Genomic DNA, 19,730 nt, shown 5'->3' on the forward strand with positions numbered 1-19,730 from the left:
TGTTGTGATGGGTGTTTTGTCCGATATTTGTATTTTTAATCACAGCCCCTGTCCCCGCAGGAGGCATTTTACCTTTTGGTAGTCCGTCATTGTAAATAAGAATGTGTTCTTAACTGGCTTACCTAGTTAAATTAAGGTTAAATAACATTTAAATAATCTGAAGTAGCCAATACAGCCACTAGATGCCATCTGATATTTATTTTTTTTAAATCGAACTTTAAAATGACCAAAATTCTGGTAGTTTTCTGGGAAACTTACAAAGCTTTCCAGTCATATACCCTCGCTTTGCAACCCTACATATACTACTATAACCCTGAGTGTGCTCGAGGGGTGAGAGAGAGGCCCATCTGACAGCTGGTTAAACTGTGAGGAAAATGTCCTTTTGCTTCGTAAAAAGAGGAACGCAAGACTGAATACGTAATGAGGTCCTCCGGGGAAAATGTGAGCCTATTTTTACACACAATGTTACAACTGTAACTCATTACAGAGACCCAGCACATGCACAGCCTACTCTAGGCAGACACATATGCGCTTCTCTTTGATCAATACAGCCAATTAAAAGGCAATCACTACCGAAATTCAAATTGAATGGCCGTGGAGCCCAGTCCAGGTAGGGATGGAACGAGATGTATAGATTTTCACAAGGCAGGGAAGGTTAGTGTAGAATGGATGGAGGGGTTGGGGGGGATTCTTGAAACCAGTCTATCAGTTAATCTGACCAAACTTTAATGGGTACATTCTCTCTCTTTCTCTCAGAGATTGAGAGAGAGAGGTATTGTACTTTACAACGATGATGATGTTGTGGGACATGTGTGTACAGCATGTCAATGTGGAAAGTCAATAAACAAACATATACAACTGCTGACAAATTACATCAGACTTTAAATGTCCCTTGGTCCTACAGTATCTGACATCTTCACATGACTGGCTTGCTTTTGGCCACTTTTTCAGGTTTGCCTTGAAGCTTGCAAAGGTACTGCACTCTCTCACACTGGTTGGCAGGGTGTTCCGTAATCCAGACCCTTTGATTCAAAAAGCAGTCTGGACAAATTTGTTGGACCTAAACTGAGTTGAGCATTCCCCTCTGGTTGAAGCTCTTGTCACCTTGGTACTGTCCTTGCAATATGTAAGGAACTGCTTCAGAGGTGGTGGGGCAAGGCCATGAGTGATCTTAAACAGCAGAGGTGTCAACAAGGCATACAAAGCTGTCCAAGCTCAGTATTGTATTTATTCATGCCATCGCAGTGTTGATAAGTGTTTGTTTCGTTGTCCAGCACTTTCAGTTTGTTTACAGAGCTTTTGAAGTGGTTTCGTTGCTGTGATACTGGCTTGTGAGTGTGGTCAGGTTGTGACACTGTACGTTGTTACGAAAGGTCAAAAAGGTTTCCTATGCCTTTTCTTTTGTATGTTAACGGTGACGTGGTTGTTAGGTCTTTTGAACATCGAGACATAATATTCGTAGAAAACGTGAAGGGATGGTGTCAACTCCTGGGGCCAGTGGTGACATTGCAGCCTCTCCTGTGTGTCTAAAAGACTGAGGAGAACTGACAAGTATTAAACCTACTAACATGATCTCACATAATCCCATGACCAGGTAGGTGTACATCCCAAATGGCATCCTATTCTCTACACAGTGAACCACTTTTGACCAGAGCCTCATTGTCTCAAAGTGGCCATGGGAGACATCTATAAAGATGCCTAATCTCAAGGGATTTGTCCAGCTCACACATTTCTGAACAAAATCAAACAAATGTGCCAGTACTGTATGACATGTTAGGGCTCTTCACTCAAATGCACTACATTATGCAGAGGTTTAAGAATCTTCCATGGCTGGCTGTAGGGTTGCCTGATGAGCTGTGTGCTGTTCACGTATAGGGTACCACTGTGCTGCCCTCAGTGCACGGAGGGTCCTTCCCCGGCGTTTGCTGCACTCAGAAAGGCTCAGCTCGTGGAGACGGGATGAGACGAGAATGTGAGGTGGCATGGCCGAGGGCTGATTCTGAGCTCTGTGCGGAATTGTTTGGAATCTCCTCGCGGTTGTGTGCACTGACCCCTTTTCCGTGGCTTTATATACCAACTCATCACTACGCTAGCCCTATTTCTCGTTCTCCAAGACGTGAAGGGCGGGAGGGAGAGCAGAGTTAGGGAGGAAAAGGGAAGCGCCTGCCCTCTCCCCATACGTTTGGAGAGTACTACTTTCATTCCATTTAATAGATGCTGAATCCAATTCTTCCTGTAAATAACAGCCTTCCACTGACTGTTTAATTATTCATATTTGACCCTTGCATGCCAATAAATCTCCCAATTTAATCTCCCAAGCGACAACCAATTAAATTGCCTAAAACCTGTCCCTCTATGCTGCCATTGCTCAGCAGTTGAGGCATGTTTGTTGGAATGTGTGCGTGCGTGTGTCCAAAATATGTTCAGGAGCCATTTTCTTACAAACAGCATTACAGTGAAATGGGACATTTCAAAGATATTCTACATGTGTCAATTTGGGGATTATTTAAGCTCGTAGAGACAAGGAATGTAGCTCTATAGTGAGAATGACTCTGGTCTCTCTCTCCCTCCCCCATCTCTGGTGCAGAGGGAGCATGGATCACTGACGCTGAGATCCGCTGTACCTTGTTAAGAGCAAATGCTCTTAGTCATGCCTCTGTGACAGGCAGCAAAAATACTAATTCAGTGACTGACATACTAGGCATCCTGCAGTCTTCCACTATAGCAAATCATACGCTTCAATTTGTCAGGATTTGTTCTGAATTTTAAAAAAGAGAAACATGAGAAATTTGAAAGAAGTGGTGTAAAACCGTCACTGAAACATGCTGATATTGGACTCCCTCAACAAATGTGGATCCCTATGCATTCTACTTTACAAGAACCGATGGGAAGCTAAATCGATTCCTTGCTGCTTGACGTAAAGGCTGAAATACTGTTCTAGGTACAAACACATTACATCTTTAGCAAGTCCTCCCATCTAGGCACAAAGCCAGTCCTCATTACACTGCAAAGGCAGTAGTGGATAGTAGAATGAAGAGGGGGGACGTTCAGACTTTCTTCTGCAGGCATGATTCACTTTCTACGGGATCTGAATCAGCTGACAGAGCGGCCAAAGCTCTCGGGCTTGAACTGACGTGTTCTGAGCCCAGTTTTTGGGAAAGAGGAACGCGAACGGGAAAAAAGCAAAAGGTTAAGCAGAGAGAAAAGCAACACATAAGAGATGTACCTGCATCACCGTGTCTTGGAAATGAGTAGCCATGACCTTTCCACTAAGATTAACAAGGAGCGACAGTAAGAGGATGCACAAATGGTGTTAAGCACTATGCACTAGCAATGCATATGCTGGAGATCTGGCTTCATTCGGTCCCGGGTAACATTAATATGGACTTTTGTTTTTGATGCTGGGCTAAAACTCAATAATCCCTCTAATGCGAAGGTTTCTTGGCTTTCGCATCCTACGAACTGTCCAATATCCCATACAAATATTTGCGTGAGCGGTGTACATCATTTAAACAATACACTCCTTTTCGGGAAAATTCCATCTACTTATCCCAAACATAAAAAACAACACTATAACACAACCAGAGCCCCACGCATCAGCATAAACTCTACTTAACGACAAAACAAGGCACTCAACAGCCGTCAGCTGCTTACCTTGCATCCGAACATCAACGACAAGGTGTTGTTGGTGCATGCAACTTTGCAATGACAGAGCATGGGCTTGCAGTCTGGGCTTTTGACAATGGGAGACATTCCTTCAGAGGTGCGAGGCGGCCAGAGTAGCTCCAGCTCCAAGGCAGTGGAGATAAGAGATGAGGAGAAGAGGAAAGTGTACGCGCAGCTTTACTCCTGGCTAAGCGGGAGTCTATACCCTGCACCCTCACTCACACGCTCTCTCTCACATACACACACGTTGTCTCTCCCGCTCCCGCTCACACTCATATACATATACAGTATTCCCTCTCTCTCTGTCCCACCCACAGAGCCATGGCGTGTTCCCACCGCTTCTCTATCACAGTCTTTTATGCTATCCCTTTGCTCTCCACTCTGTGTAAAGCTGCCACTCCTTCATTCTCTCTCTATCCTTGCGCCACAATCTCTTTTGAAAACTACTACACTTTTGGAATAAACTTGGTTTCCTATCAGCTTTCCTGTCATTCATTGTTTGATTGTTTGTTTTTTTAAGCAGGGCTAGTTGGGTAACGAGCGCAATTGTACAATGCACTAATATGAATTGCATCCCATTTGCTGTAAGCTGCTGTGCCAGCTTATGACAAGCGATGCTATTAAGCATTAAAACACTTTCTTTAGACATTGGTTTAGCCATGATGTGTGTGAGACTCAATGTGAACTAGCAAAATGACATACCGTTCACATCACTCTTCTGACAGTGGTGGAAAGGTACTGTGTCAGGCCACCGCAGGTAAACAGTAACCAAGTTAACTAGGGTCTGAATCAGAGTAGGAGCTGATGAAAATAAGATTTTAAAAAAAATGTAAATGAAAGAGTAAAAAAAGAAAACAAACATTTTGGGTTAATGGGTTTGAATATTGATGACAGGTATGAAAACTGTGCATTTTCTGTGCTCTGAAAAGGTTTGATTTTGACACAAATCAGGTGCATGATGCCATTCTCAAAACAAAGACGACAATAACAAACACTTTATTTCTTTTGATCACCCTGGGCAGTTTCAAGGACACACCCACATCAATCTCACAATCATGTAAACAGTTTTGCGTTTCGTCAGGAGACGTTAGCGCTTTGATTTCTCCTGCCATCTCTCATCACTACGGTATTTAAATGTGTGACAGTACAGGGGAGCTGAACACAACCCAAGCCCTGCCGGGCGGGATGCCCATGTGAGTGCCGAGGGCCAGGATTAGGGGAATTTAAGAGAGTGCTGGATCTTCTGAGGTCAAGGTGAGAATTGCAAGTTGACACTCCAAGAAGATCCCTTTGGAAATATACAAGGAACCTCCTGCTTCCTAACCCAGACCACATATGACAAATGGAGGTTTATAATAACAATAATAATAATAATAATAATAATAACAACAACATACTGTAAACGCCACTTAGCAGACGGTGCGACAGTCATGCATGCATACATTTCCATTTGGGTTGCCCCAGCGGGAATCGAACCCACTATCCTGGTATTGCAAGTGCCATGCTACCCACTAAAGCCTGTGTGATGTTTTTGTTCGTTTTGGCATTCAGCAATGGCTTTTTCCGACTGTTCCCGGACACCTTTTTTCTTGAGGTAAAGTTGAAGTTCGGTAGCCGAAGTCTACGCGCCTTCGTCAGTGATTTGTCAACAGTAGGGGTGGGAACTATGGAAGGGATTCTTCAACGAAATGCTTGCTGTCATTCAACGAGAGAGACGAGAGAGCACAGAAGCAGCTAGGCCCTACTGGCTGCAGCGCACTACTAGTTTTCATGCACAGTTTTTCACTTGAGAACTACAGCACCAAATATCTTAGCTAGATGTAAAATTGCGTGACTAAGACCTCCTTGGCAAAAATCTCTAAATGAATTTCTTGATTTATCTCATTTTAATTATGACTATTTTAATCAAGTGTTATGGTTGTTGCTACGTTGGCTCAAGAGGGACAAACAGTAATATTGCCGCTTATATTTAGCAAAGATATACACAGGATCCAACCTAAAGGAGTGTGTGTGTGTGTGTGTGGTCCTTAAAACCTTTTCCCTTTCAAGCTCTCTGTAACGAAGTGAACATGTGGCCCCCTCACTTCTGTGAGTGTTACTAACAATGACCCATAGGGGGTGCAACAAGACAGTTTTTGTTTGTGCTGGGACACAAGGTTGGTGGTGGATAAAGGTGTGGGCCAAGCAACTCATCAGACCTGATACTTATGGAATTACAGCATCCCTGAATAACCAGAGTCTGCCATTATAATTAGGTTTTATTTATTCGCACCAAAGAAAATAAGTGAAAGACAAAACAGTATAGATTTTTTAAATCTGTTAAACAAAGCATATTCATTAGAATTGTACATGATATACTCAGTATACAAATATTGTGCATAAAATACCAGCGTTATAGTGTGGTAATATAAAACAAAACCAATTAATTGAATGCTTTCTGGCAGGCAAATTTTCCCTGTTGAGTGCTTCCTACTGAAATAACTGGTAAACTAGTGAATATGTAACGAGAAACTTCTGATAAAAACTTTGAATAAAAGATTCCAAGTGGGGCTGAGACAGACTATTCATTCACTCAGCGAAATCTAGACTTTCCACTCACGGCCTTTTGATACCGTATACAGGTTGAAAATGGCAGATCTTGTCATTGATAAGCCCCTAAATTGGAACGCAGTGGCTGTACAATAACATGTAATGCAATGGTTACTCAGGTTGTCCGCTTCAATGCGTTGGTTTTGACTGACAGACATTATAAACTTGAGCACCGAGGCCCCCATTCCTCCCACTAATTGAGCTACTTTTGCACATTTGTTGTTTTCTGATTGGCAGAAAGGCTGTAAATCTGAAAGATGAGACGTTGGAGGATTATAATAAATTAGCGCTTTGATGTCATACAAGCAAACCACACACACACACACACACACACGAGTCCAAAGGTGCACTTCCCATTTCCATACTTGACAACTCATGTAATTTACAGTATCAATGTTTATGATCGCTATGTTACAATGACCACATGCGTGATACCCTGGGTTGTCCTGAACACAATGAGCCTGTCGTATTGTGAAGAACCATGCTCATAAGGTTCTAAATGGAACTGTTAGGGTGCTATAAAGAACACTTTCTGAAGGTTCTACAAAGAACAATTAAACAAAGGTTCTACAGTGACCTATTTTGTTGCCTTACAACCTAAAATTAAAATAGATTTTTGGGGGGGTTTGTATCATTTGATTTACACAACATGCCTACCACTTTGAAGATGCTAAATATTTTTTATTGTGAAACAAACAAGAACTAAGACACACAAAACAGAACTTGAGCGTGCATAACTATTCACACATCTAAGGTCAAAACTTTGTAGAGCCACCTTTTGCAGCAATTACAGCTGCAAGTCTCTTGGGGTACGTATGTCTCTATAAGCTTGGCACATCTAGCCACTGGGATTTTTCCCCATTCTTCAAGGCAAAACTGCTCCAGCTCCTTCAAGTTGGATGGGTTTCCTGCTGGTGTACAGCAAACTAAGTCATATCACAGATTCTCAATTGGATTGAGGTCTGGTCTTTGACTAGGCCATTCCAAGACATTTAAACGTTCCCCCATAAACCACTCGAGTGTTGCTTTAGCAGTATGCTTAGGGTCATTGTCCTACTGGAAGGTGAACCTCCGTCCCAGTCTCAAATCTCTGGAAGACTGAAACAGGTTTCCCCTCAAGAATTTCCCTGTATTTAGGGCAATCCATCATTCCTTCAATTCTGACCAGTTTCCCAGTCCCTGCCGATGAAAAACATCCCCACAGCATGATGCTGCCACCACCAAGCTAGTGTTAGTGTTCTAGTGTTCTTGGGGTGATGAGAGGCGTTGGGTTTGCGCCAGACATAGCGTTTCCTTGATGGCCAAAAAGCTCAATTTAAGTCTCATCTGACCAGAGTACCTTCTTCCATATGTTTGGGGAGTCTCCCACATGCCTTTTGGCGAACATCAAACGTGCTTGCTTATCTTTTTCTGACCACTCTTCCGTAAAGCACAGCTCTGTTGAGTGTATGGCTGAAAGTGGTTCTATGGACAGATATTCCAATCTCCGCTGTGGACCTTTGTAGCTCTTTCAGTGTTATCTTTAGTCTCTTTGTTTCCTCTCTGATTAATGCCCTCCTTGCCTGGTCCGTGAGATTTGGTGAGCGGCCCTCTCGTGGCAGGTTTGTTGTGGTGCCATATTCTTTCCCGTTTTTAAATTTGGATTTAATGGAGTTCCGGGGATGTTCAAAGTTTCTGATATTGTTTCTCCACAACTTTGTCCCTGACCTGTTTGGAGAGCTCCTTGGTCTTTATGGTGCCGCTTGCCTGGTGGTGCCCCTTGCTTAGTGGTGTTGCAGACTCTGGGGCCTATCAAAACAGGTGTATATATATACTGAAATCATGTAACAGATCATATGACACTTAGATTGCACACAGGTGGACTTTATTTAGCTAATTATGTGACTTCTGAAGGTGATTGGTTGCACCAGATCTTATTTAGGGGCTTCAAAGCAAAGGGGTGAATACAGATGCACGCACCACTTTTCCATATTTTTCTTTTTGTTAGAATCTTTTGAAATAAGTTATTTTTTTCGTTTCACATCACCAATTTGGACTATTTTGGGAATGTCCATTACATGAAGTCCAAATAAAAATCCATTTCATTTACAGGTTGAAATGCAGCAAAAAAGGAAAAACGCCCAGGGGGATGAATACTTTGGGTTCCGCTATGGTCACAAGCCTTTTTGGTGCTATATAGAACACTTAATGTTTCTACAAATGACCAACAGACTGTTCCTACAAATAACCAACAGACTGTTTCTACAAATGACCAACAGACTGTTTCTACAAATGACCAACAGACTGTTTCTACAAATAACCAACAGACTGTTTCTACTGTTTCTACAAATGACCAACAGACTGTTTCTACAAATGACCAACAGACTGTTTCTACAAATGACCAACAGACTGTTTCCAACAGACTGTTTCTACAAATGACCAACAGACTGTTTCTACCAAAGACTGACCAACAGACTGTTTCTTGTTTCTACAAATGACCAACAGACTGTTCCTACAAATAACCAACAGACTGTTTCTACAAATGACCAACAGACTGTTTCTACAAATGACCAACAGACTGTTTCTACAAATAACCAACAGACTGTTTCTACAAATGACCAACAGATTTTTTTGTTTATTCTGGTTAGTGATATCATATTGTTAAAATGTAACAGGTGTTATTATTGTATAAATGCAGAAGTTGAATCAGGTATGCTAGATCTGGAACAGTTGTGGGTCCCTGAGAAGAGAATTGAGAACCACTGCTTAAGTCAACAGTTCTCAATTGACACAAGGCCTTACATGAGTCGTTCTCAGGACACCGTTACTTTAATAACATGTAATTACATACACAACAGATTAGAGCAACTGGAATGACACTCAGTCATGGTTCCACAAGAAGAGCTGTGTGCAAACCACACCCCAAACTATTTTAATTATCACTAAAAGATTAAAGAACCCTTTTCTGAACTGCAAATACCCATTGAAGGGCTCAAAGGGTCATTACGGATCCAAATAAAACCATCTCGCTTACCAAAGAACCCTTGAGGAACCCTCTCTTCGAAGTGTGTAGGGTCCTAGATTAACCTTCTCCAAGGAAGACTTGCTGTCAAGGTGAAATTCCCGGCTGGCATTATTACATTATTATTAATAATATTGATAGATTTGGTCGATAACTCAGAATAGTTTCCTATTTATTCGAACCTACACCTTTGCTAATTCTAATTCTTCCATTCTACACTATGTGTAGATGTCCCCACACACAGATAATGTGTTGCAAGCGCTGCGCTCTACCAGCTGAGCCACACAGGACCACAGCGAGCAAAACATGTTAATCTTAAGACCTGTCTATACTAAATCAAATCCAATTGTATTTGTCACAATCGCCAAATACAACAGGTGCAGTCCTTACAGTGAAATGCTTATTCACAAGCCTCTTAAGAATCAACACCCTTTTTTTTTCTCCAATTTTACCCAAATCTAACTGCCTGTAGCTCAGGTCCCAAAGCAAGGATATGCATTTTCTTGGTACCATTTGCAAGGAAATAGTTAGACGTTTGTGGAAATGTGAAAGGAATGTAGGAGAATATAATTTGGTAAATATATAATATAATTTGGTAAAAGATCATACGAAGAAAAAAAAAAACATTTTTGTATTTTATTTTTTTCCCGTCTTTGAAATGCAAGAGAAAGGCCATAATGTATTATTCCAGCCCAGGTGCAATTTAGATATTGGCCTCTAGATGGCAGCAGTGTATGCGCAAAGATTTAGTCTGATCCACTGAACCATTGCATTTCTGTTAAAAATGTGTCAAGACTGCCCAAATATGCCTAATTTGTTTATTAATAACTTTTCATGTTCAAAACTGTGCACGATCCTAAACCAATAGCATGGTATTATTTTACTGTAATAGCTACTGTAAATTTGAGAGTGCAGTTAGATTAACAAGAATTTAAGCTTTCTGCCAATATCAGACATGTCTGTGTCCTGGGAAATGTTCTTGTTACTTACAACCTCATGCTAATCACATTAGCTTATGTTAGCTCAACCGTCCCGCAGGGGACCCACCAATTCTGAAGAAGTTTTAACCAAATATGCAGTTAAGAAAATACCTATTAAAAGCAATAGATAAGAATAACAAATAATTAAAGAGCAGCAGTAAATCAAAATAGTGTGACTATATACAGGGGATACCGGTACAGAGTCAATGTGCGGGGGCACCGGTGTAGAGGTAATTGAGGTAATATGTACATGTAGGTAAAGTTATTAGAGTTAAAGTGACTATGCATAATTAATAACAGAGTAGCAGCAGCGTAAAAGAGGGTGGGGGGGGCAATGCAAATAGTCTGGGTAGCTATTTGATTAGAGGTTCAGGAGTCTTATGGATTGGGGGTAGAAGCTGGTTAGAAGCCTCTTGGACCTAGACTTGGTGCTCCGGTACCGCTTACCGTGCGGTAGCAGAGAGAACAGTCTATGACAATGGTGGCTGGAGTCTTTGACAATTTGTAGGGCCTTCCTTTGGCACCGCCTAGTATAGAGGTCCTGGATGGCAGGAAGCTTGGCCCCGGTGATGTACTAGGACGTACGCACTACCCTCTGTAGTGCCTTGTGGTCGGAGGACGAGCAGTTGCCATACCAGGCAGTGATGCAACCCATCAGGATGCTCTTGATGGTTCAGTTGTAAAAAAAATGGAGAATCTGAGGACCCATGCCAAATCTTTTCAGTCTCCTAAGCAGGAATAGGTTTTGTTGTGCCCTCTTCACGACTGGGTGTGCTTGGACCGTGTTAGTTTGTTGGTGATGTGGACGCCAAGGAACTTGAAGCTCTCAACCTGCTCAACTTCAGCCCCGTCAATGAGAATGGGGGCATGCTCGGTTCTCCAATTCCTGTAGTCCACAATCATCTCCTTTGTCTTGATCATGTTGAGGGAGAAGTTGTTGTCCTTGCACCACACGGTCAGGTCTCTGACCTCCTCCCTATAGGCTGTCTCATCGTTGTTGGTGATCAGGCCTACCATTGTTGTGTCATTGGCAAACGCAATGATGGTTCTGGAGTCGTGCCTGGCCGTGCAGTCATGAGTGAACATGGAGTACAGGAGGGGACTGAACATGTACCCCTGAGGGGCCCCCATGTTGAGGATCAGCGTGGCAGATGTGTTGTTGCCTACCCTTACCACCTGGGGGCGTCCCGTCAAGAAGTCCAGAATACAGTTGCAGAGGGAGGTGTTTAGTCCCAGGGCCATTAGCTTAGTGATGAGCTTTGAGGGCACTATGGTGTTGAACACTGAGCTGTAGTAAATGAATAGCATTCTCATAGGTGTTCCTTTTGTCAAGGTGTGAAAGGGCAGTATGGAGTGCAATAGAGATTGCATCATCTGTGTATCTGTTGGGGCGATATGCACATTGGAGTGGGTCTAGGGTTTCTTGGATAATGGTGTTGATGTGAGCCATGACCAGCCTTTCAAAGCATTTAATGGCTACAGACGTGAGTGCTATGGGGCAATAGTCATTTAGGCAGGTTACCTTAGTGTTCTAGGGCACAGGGACTATGGTGGTCTGCTTAAAACATGTTGGTATTACAGACTCGGACAAAGAGAGGTTGAAAATGTCAGTGAAGACACTTGCCAGTTGGTCAGCGCATGCTCGGAGTACACATCCTGGTAATCCGTCTGGCCCTGCGGCCTTGTGAATGTTGACCTATCTAAAGGTCTTACTCACATCGGCTGCGGAGAGCGTGATCACACAGTCACCCGGAACAGCTGGTGCTCTCATGTTTCAGTGTTACTTGCCTCGAAGCGAGCATAGAAGTTATTTAGCTCGTCTGGTAGGCTCGTGTCACTGGGTAGCTCCCAGGCTGTGCTTCTCATTGTCGTCTGTAATAGTTTGCAAGCCCTTCCACATCCGACGCGTGTCGGAGCCGGTTTAGTACAATTCGATCTTATTATGAGTATAATGTCTACCTAGCACGCCTTTAACTAAACCTGAGGAGTCTTTGTTTCCTCTGCATGCGCAGCAGTGTTACAGTTACACAGTGACACAGCTGATTCAGCTACATGAGTAGAACAGGCCTTGATGCTAAGGGAGATGGGCACCACACAGGAAACAATAAGGCGGTCAGTGACCGCAGCTCCCTCGCTGTCTCACGGTTCAATTCTGTTCTGATTTTCCTCACTCTGCAGTGCAGGTCGGTACACATTGGGGAGTGGAAAGGAGGAGAGGGCTGAATGAGTCTTCAGTGCAGTCAATAAGCAGCATCTAAGCTCGAATCATCATATCAGAAAATCTCTTCCGATACTGCCAATATACCAGCCACCTCCTCATTATCAACCCCTGGAAAAGCAGTGCACATTAAAATGCCTTCAGTGGTGGAGTCTTGGGCAATTGAAAAAAAAGTATTTTACTCAGACCCCACTTGAACTAGTCCAGTCATTTTTTGATATAAGAAAGTTACATCTGTCTCCTAATCATTCATATGTCTGTACATAAGACAGTTGGATCACAATGTTTACTCCGAAACGTCTGGACGTTACAATTGCCCCTGTGACAGGGGCAATTGTAACAGTAACGGGGGTGAAATGTAACACCTAAAAAATAACCCAAATAAACAAACTTCAAAAACATTAATGTTAATGAATTATCATATTATCATAGACACATGTAATGATTTTGCATATGCAAATCTTGCTATGCACGTAACCAAAATTTCCAGTAACGCCGTTTGTCCATGGCCATTCGGTTCCTCTCAAAACTGTTTACAACTTCTTTGGTACTTTTAATAGGACCCCAAGGCTATTTAAAATTAGTATTTGTATAATTCATAAGATATTCAAGTTAAAATCAGTTGTTTTCATCATTTGGCTGCTTGGCTCAGGGTCATTTTAACACTTCGTTACAATTGCCTCTAATCCAGCAGCCATGACAAAACCTCATGTGCCAAGCAAGAGACAACAATAGTGACGCATGTCAATCATGTCAATGTTTAGCCAATATATAGTGATAAAAAGTATGCTAGTTTGAATTATTGAGCATTAATGCTCAGGACAATATAAGAAAAATGCAGCTGGTGGAAAAAACTATTTTAACCCCTAAAAAACACACATTTACTAATATTTTGCTGACACTTTTCAAGCAGAGAGAGAACCTAAATGGGCATCTACTGTGTGAGCTCCATCACTCTAGCTTGTTTCTATTTGGGGAATTTCAAGCTGTTACAATTGCCCCCTGTAACAATTTCTCCCAGTCTCCCCTACCTGCAACAAAAAAGCCCTAAAGCCGTTATTCATAATTTAGCATAACTTTCATGAGAGCATGACAGGAGAGTACTTTCTCCTGCTGTCTTCGGTCTGAGCAGGTGCAGATACAGTGCAGCATATCAAAAAGAGAGCCAGGCAGCTCAGCTTTTCTTTTTTTTTTTACCTTCTCTGATTTTCTTTCAGCACTCCCCCAAGCTACAGTAACCAGTGATGTACTGTACACGTGCGACACCGCACATGACTCTGAGATTGCCCTTTCACACTCCAAGATGAAATGTAGAGACCCATGTAATATACAATCATATAAATATTATAAATATATGCCATTTAGCGGACTACTTTATCCTTAAGTCATGCGTGCATACATTTTTCCTATGGGTGGCCTCAGCGGAAAACAATCCCACTATCCTGGCGTTACAAGCAGAACAGACGTAAAAGATTAATACAAGTTTTCAAAGCCACACTAACAGAAATTTCAAATCAAAGAACATATAAAAGTTCTAAAAACGAACTGGATGTTCCAAAAGCTCCTAAGAACCTGCCGCAGGAGCCATCCGTTCCTCGCTGCAGGGCATAAAGACGACGGCACAGTGGAAATGAATTTAGAGTTTGATTGCATTTACAGCAGAATTAATTACAGCATAATAGAGGTGATTAAGCTTGTAGCTGAGTGGCAGCCCTGAGGTCCCACATCAAAGACGAACACGAAAAGTACTCGTTACATTTTGAATGCTTAGCAGGACAGAAAATGGTCCAATTCTCACACTTATCAAGAGAACATCCCTGGTCATCCCTACTACCTCTGATCTGGCGGACTCACTAAACACAAATGCTTTGTTTGTAAATGATGTCTGAGTGTTGGATTGTGACCCTGGCTATCCGTAAGGAAAATAAAAAAAAGAAAATGTTACTTTTACTTTTGATGCTTAAGTATATTTAAAACCAAATACTTTTAGACTTTTACTCAAGTAGTATTTTATTGGGTGACTTTCATTTTCTATTAAGGTATCTTTACTTTTTGAATTTAGTACCTTTTCCCACCACTGGTAAAAATGGTCTTCAAAAATGAAACTAGTAGATGCTACATCCGACACTGGTACAGAAGAAACAACCACTAGACATTTGATTGAGGGGAATGATGTATTTTTAACTGTCATACATTATTCCGATAATGGAACTAAAAACACAACCATGACAAACTGTGGCATCGTAATTCACAACAAGAAAATATTGTTCTGTTTGGTTTTACAAAACCGCAGTAATGCTACTTGTATATGATGCTGGTGATATAATAAGCAATCCCAGTGCTTTCTGGGTTTAGCCATGCCTCCTAGGTAACCAAGACAACCTACAGTAATTGTAAGTCAATGAACCAGAGAAAGAAGGGCAAATATTGGGGTCCAAAAATGGTTTGTCAATATTTCTCTTCACACCAGCCCTAACTAATCCAAATATAATCATGCTATTCACATAAATGAATGATGCAACAGTGAGTAATATCCCTAACTCAATGATTCTCAATCACTTATGAATCTCCATTCACGTTCCAATGAGGGTCTTGACGTGTTCACATGCATAATATAATCTTTGTTGTGTTGTGTTATTAAAGCTGGGAATTTAGAACACAGAAGTCCTACGTTTTGAATATCTTCAAGATATTTGCCATACAATGTAATCAATTAGCTTGAACAAAACGTCGCATTCTACCCAAGTGTGTTTTCCAACCGACTAACAGAATATGAAATGCACACAATCCCTTGCCCCTCAGGCATAGTCCATAATGTATTCATGACGTCACACATGCACACTAATTAAATTGTTAAAACAAACATATTGTTGTGTTACCCACAATAGGGTGCACATGCAGGATTACTGCAAAAACAGTTATTTCGTGGCATATTATGTGCATGACAAACGAAGGCATCGACTTCCAAGCATTTCCCTGCACGTGAACTCGAGTTCTTGGCCTGCTCTGTGTCTTGTATGTGAGTTATGTCTGCAGACAAGGCTTAAACAAAGATGAGATGCAGTGGGAAGGCAGGCCCCTAAACGGCAGGTAATCTAGGAAAGAAAACAAGGAAGCGGCCAAAACAATACATCAGATCAGCCTATAGTTAACATCAGAATGCACAACAGGTTGTTTCTTCTGTTAATAATTGTACGCTGATCTGCTCCTGTATGTATTGTTTTGTATACATTTTCTGTAAAGCGTTCACAAAAGTTTATTGCATCACCTACTTGTTTTCATTCTTGTAGAAAAGAGCTCTCGTGGCAGGAACTGACAAAGCAAGTGATGTTTGCTGTGATCTCTGGTCACTGCTGTGATTACTTGTCCTCTACTGATGTTGTCTTTGTGATTTACCATCTCTTAAATCATACACTCAGCAGTGTCAGAGGCCATTCAGCTCTCAAAAAAACAAAAGTGCTCAGTGTACATTGTCCTCTTTAAGAGAAATTCTCTTTCACCAGCAACATCTACATCAATGCATGTTCCCGCTGAGATATCAATAAATTAATTAGATGGACTAATTGAGGTTATTGAGGTTAAATCTAAGACTTGGTTGTGGTCACAGTGTGTATAGAAAAGCCTGATATTTGTAGTCATTCACACCACCACACAATGTCGTCATATTTTCCATGAATACAACCCAGTAAGCATAATTACGTTGAAAATACGTCTTTCAGACATCTTTTCCAGACATTGACCTCACGTGCATTTTAGGTGCTGAATGAAAGGTTAGAAGACGTATTTCCCTTACATCGAAAAAAATGTATTTTTGGGATGTCAAAAATAAATATTTTGGACATAAAAAAAGTATTATACAGACGTTGAAAATACATAATTTACAGACGTTGAAAATGTGTATTTTCAGAAGACGTCGCCGTCAGTAAATTCTTAGTGAGAATTGGAGGCCTATACTCTTTCACTACAGCTCTTCCCTCAAATTTAAAGGCAGGATCAGGGGGATTCTAGGCTAGTAGAATGAGATTCCACCATTGCTTAGGCTACCAGTCATGATGTTTCACGATCATGGACACCATCCCATTTCTGACACCAGTGTTGCAAACAACATACCCAGGGTCATGGCGTGAAAGGAAAACCCCTTACTGAACCAATAATATATGTTTATATTTGGGCCAATCATGGCCAGTCTGGACCAAATCTGAACCAATTATACAATAATTTTTTGGGGTCAAATCAAGGCAGATCCGGACCGGACCAAAGCTGAACCAAATATAGACGTCTACGATTGGTTCAGATTTGGTCCGGACGTTGAAATCAAGGCTGGTCCGGAGAGCACCAAAAAAAAGACATCCAAAAGACATCGCCTGACGGTAAATGCTTAGTGGGAACATAGCAGTATCACATCAAGGCATGCTTGACAAAGATGAACGCAATGCTTCCCCTCCAAATAACTTCCTGTCTGTTGACAATTCAGGAAAGGGAGCTTAGTTAACTTGCACTTACAAAGCATTCAACCTCTTACATGTCACGGCTTCCTCAAGACCCAACCGGGGGTTGCCAAACTACGTTAGCGGTGAAGGAGGACTTTGCCGTTGTAATCTAGTAAGGGCGTTGAATGTCATCACTAACTGTACAGAACAGAAGTCAAGAAAAACAATGTTTAAATCTGCCTAGACTGACACTATTGCCTATTCACATTATGGAGGAGCCAGTAGTGGTAGAGTCATTTGAATTATGTTGTTTTTGTCAGTAACCGGGAAGTCACCCTGTGTATGATGATGTCATATTGCTGAGTCTACCTTTATGGATTGTTCAATCAAAAACTATATTTTAGTATTTTGTTCATTAGACCACAGGTAATTTTTTAAAAATGTGTCCATGTCAGCAATCAAGTTTTCTAGATAGAACACTTTCAGAACAGAGCAAAAAGTGTGAAGATGATGTATTTTGAGTGATGGTTGAGTGAACTCCTGCACCCTCCTACCGCATAGATTCTGAATTGCATTCGGGTAGCGGTTGAGGCTAGAGAGAGAGCAGGGTGGGTCAGTCACTGGGTGAGTGCCAGGCCTCCCATCTGTTAACGGCCCATGTTTACTTATCTCCCTTAGCCCATGAAAAAGGAACTACCTCTCCACCTCCCACCCCTCCCTCCCTGCCTCCCTCCCTCCATCCCATTACCCCGCACCAGGCCCAAACATTAGAGGGCTTCCCCAAACAATGGCTGCATTCTGGACGAGAGAAAGTGGGCGATACAGGGGGAGGAGAAAGAAGGAGCAAAACAGAGAGACATGAATGAGCTAAGACCACTTGGACGAGCTCGAAGAAGAGGGAGCAGGGCCGAAGAGTCAACACTCTCTCTCTCAAACCACCTTCTTTCTCCAGGAATGTGTCTTTCCCTGAGTTTATGTCCCAAATATGATGTCACGGTTTTACTGTTAACAATAAAGAAGCAGTTTTATAAACTTCCACTGTCCTCCAAGAGTTGCTGAAATGCCTCTACGCCAAATATAATGTCCCCTCTCTTTTTCTCACTCTTCAAAACACGGAGCAAACTTATTTCATCTTGCCACACACCACTTCATTGCAGGACTCTCTCTATCGCTCTCTCAAACATGCAAGTCACTATAGGTGGAAGGACTGTACAGAGCAGTGGTCCATCTCTACAAGCCAAAACAAACATGAAAGCTTCTGCTGGTGTGTGTGGGGGGGGAGTAGGGGGTGCAATCTGACCACACAAGGCTCTCACAGTCTAACTGCAGAATTAGACAATTGTCCACGTTCTCTTTAGAAGTTGCTCCAAACACTACATTTCTAAGTGTTTTTGTTGCTCCTGCTGCTCTTTAAAAAAAATATTTTTCTATTTATTTAACCTTTATTTAACTAGGCAAGTCAATTAAGAACAAATTCTTATTTACAATGACAGCCTACCCTGGCCAAACCCTAACGACGCTGGGCCAATTGTGCGCCGCCCTATGGGACTCCCAATCACGCCAGTTTGTGATAAAGCCTGGAATCGAACCATGGTCTGTAATGACGCCTCTAGCACTAAGATGCAGTGCCTTAGACCACCGCACCACTCGGGAGCTGTATCGTTCAATTTAGCCAAACGTCAAATTTCAAAGTTAAGGGTTAAGTTTAGCACACATACCGGATGGTATGGGTTAAGGTTTGGGATAGGGTTAAAACCCGTGTCCACGACTGGGAACAAACACTCAACCTTCTGATCCATTCATACTTGATGCTAATTGCACTCACTGTTGCCTCAAGTGGCCTGTTTTGAAGGCATTGCCTGACATCCTCAGGACATGGATAATTTCGATGTCAATCTTGAACAATCTCACTGGACCTCAAGCCCCCGCTCCGACATGTCAGCCTCAAATACACATTCCCCTCCCCTTTACATATTTTGTTGTTTGTTCGCGTGTATGTGTGTGGAGGGGGAGGAAGATAGATATAGAGGTAGGGAGAGGTGGTAAGCCAGAAACACTTTGCTGCAGTTGTTTTCTAGAGAGTTCAGTCTGCATGTCTCCACAGTTTTAAGCCTGCTGGTTGAGAAGGCAGCAAATACACACCCAACACACACACACACACACACACTACTAAAGCCGCAGTAAGACAGGCTCTTTATTTTATCACTTTAACACTGCCAGCTCCCTAACTCAGCACTGAAGTTTTTTTTTAAACTTGTAATTTAGTGACTGTTTTCTTACCTCCAAGCTTTTTTTCTTCTTCTCCTGCATGCCCGTGTATGGAGTGCGTATGCTCGATGTCTGAGTTTCAGGAGCACTGGAAGGATTCACTCACTCAGATACTGCTCGACTGGAAGGAGCTCTCCTGAAGCTACTGCTACTTCCCACTCTGGCAGCTCTTAGACTGGCTGCTGCTCATTTAGTGTCTCTCTGTGTGTGTGTGTGTGTGTGTGTGTGTGTGGTGTGTGTGTGCGCGCTTGCGTGCCAGCAATGCTGACGGGATGTGGGACAGCTAACAATTGCTTCCCCATCGCTGCACCTACCACTCTGCGGCAAAGAGTCCCCCCTCCCCACACGCCCAGTACAGGGAGGGAGCCTAGCCAAGAAGGAACTGAGAGGCTACAGGGGCCATGTTGTAGCCCAGGCACATTTAGCTGCTGCACCACATGCCGGTAAGGGAGCAAAAAGAGGAGCACATGCAGAGATGGGGAAATGTATTGTTTGACAAAAGAAAATGTGGCGAGTGAGGAAGTAGGATGCCCTGTGTTAGAACACATTGCATGTTCCTCAGATTTGATGTGAAGGAG

The 19,730-nt window shown here is 42.3% G+C and overlaps 1 protein-coding gene across 20 annotated transcripts in view; it reads right to left on the bottom strand.

Moving 5' to 3' along the window:
* The window catches only part of LOC112259143 (disks large homolog 2), a 196,949-nt gene extending 177,463 nt beyond the window's left edge, over positions 1-19,486 (bottom strand). For 5 of the 20 annotated variants that reach the window (XM_042326987.1, XM_042327003.1, XM_042326989.1 and 2 more), the window contains exon 1: positions 19,165-19,473. In XM_042326987.1, coding sequence (XP_042182921.1) covers positions 19,165-19,194 — 30 coding nt within the window. In that variant the 5' untranslated portion in view covers positions 19,195-19,473. Of the gene's footprint in view, positions 1-19,164 lie in introns of all 20 variants that reach the window. The other 15 variants (XM_024433891.2, XM_042327005.1, XM_042326998.1 and 12 more) reach the window with 7 other exon arrangements.
* Between the last annotated feature and the right edge of the window lie 244 nt (positions 19,487-19,730).

This window comes from Oncorhynchus tshawytscha, linkage group LG09 (assembly GCF_018296145.1).
Source record: "Oncorhynchus tshawytscha isolate Ot180627B linkage group LG09, Otsh_v2.0, whole genome shotgun sequence".
NCBI classification, from domain to species: domain Eukaryota; kingdom Metazoa; phylum Chordata; class Actinopteri; order Salmoniformes; family Salmonidae; genus Oncorhynchus; species Oncorhynchus tshawytscha.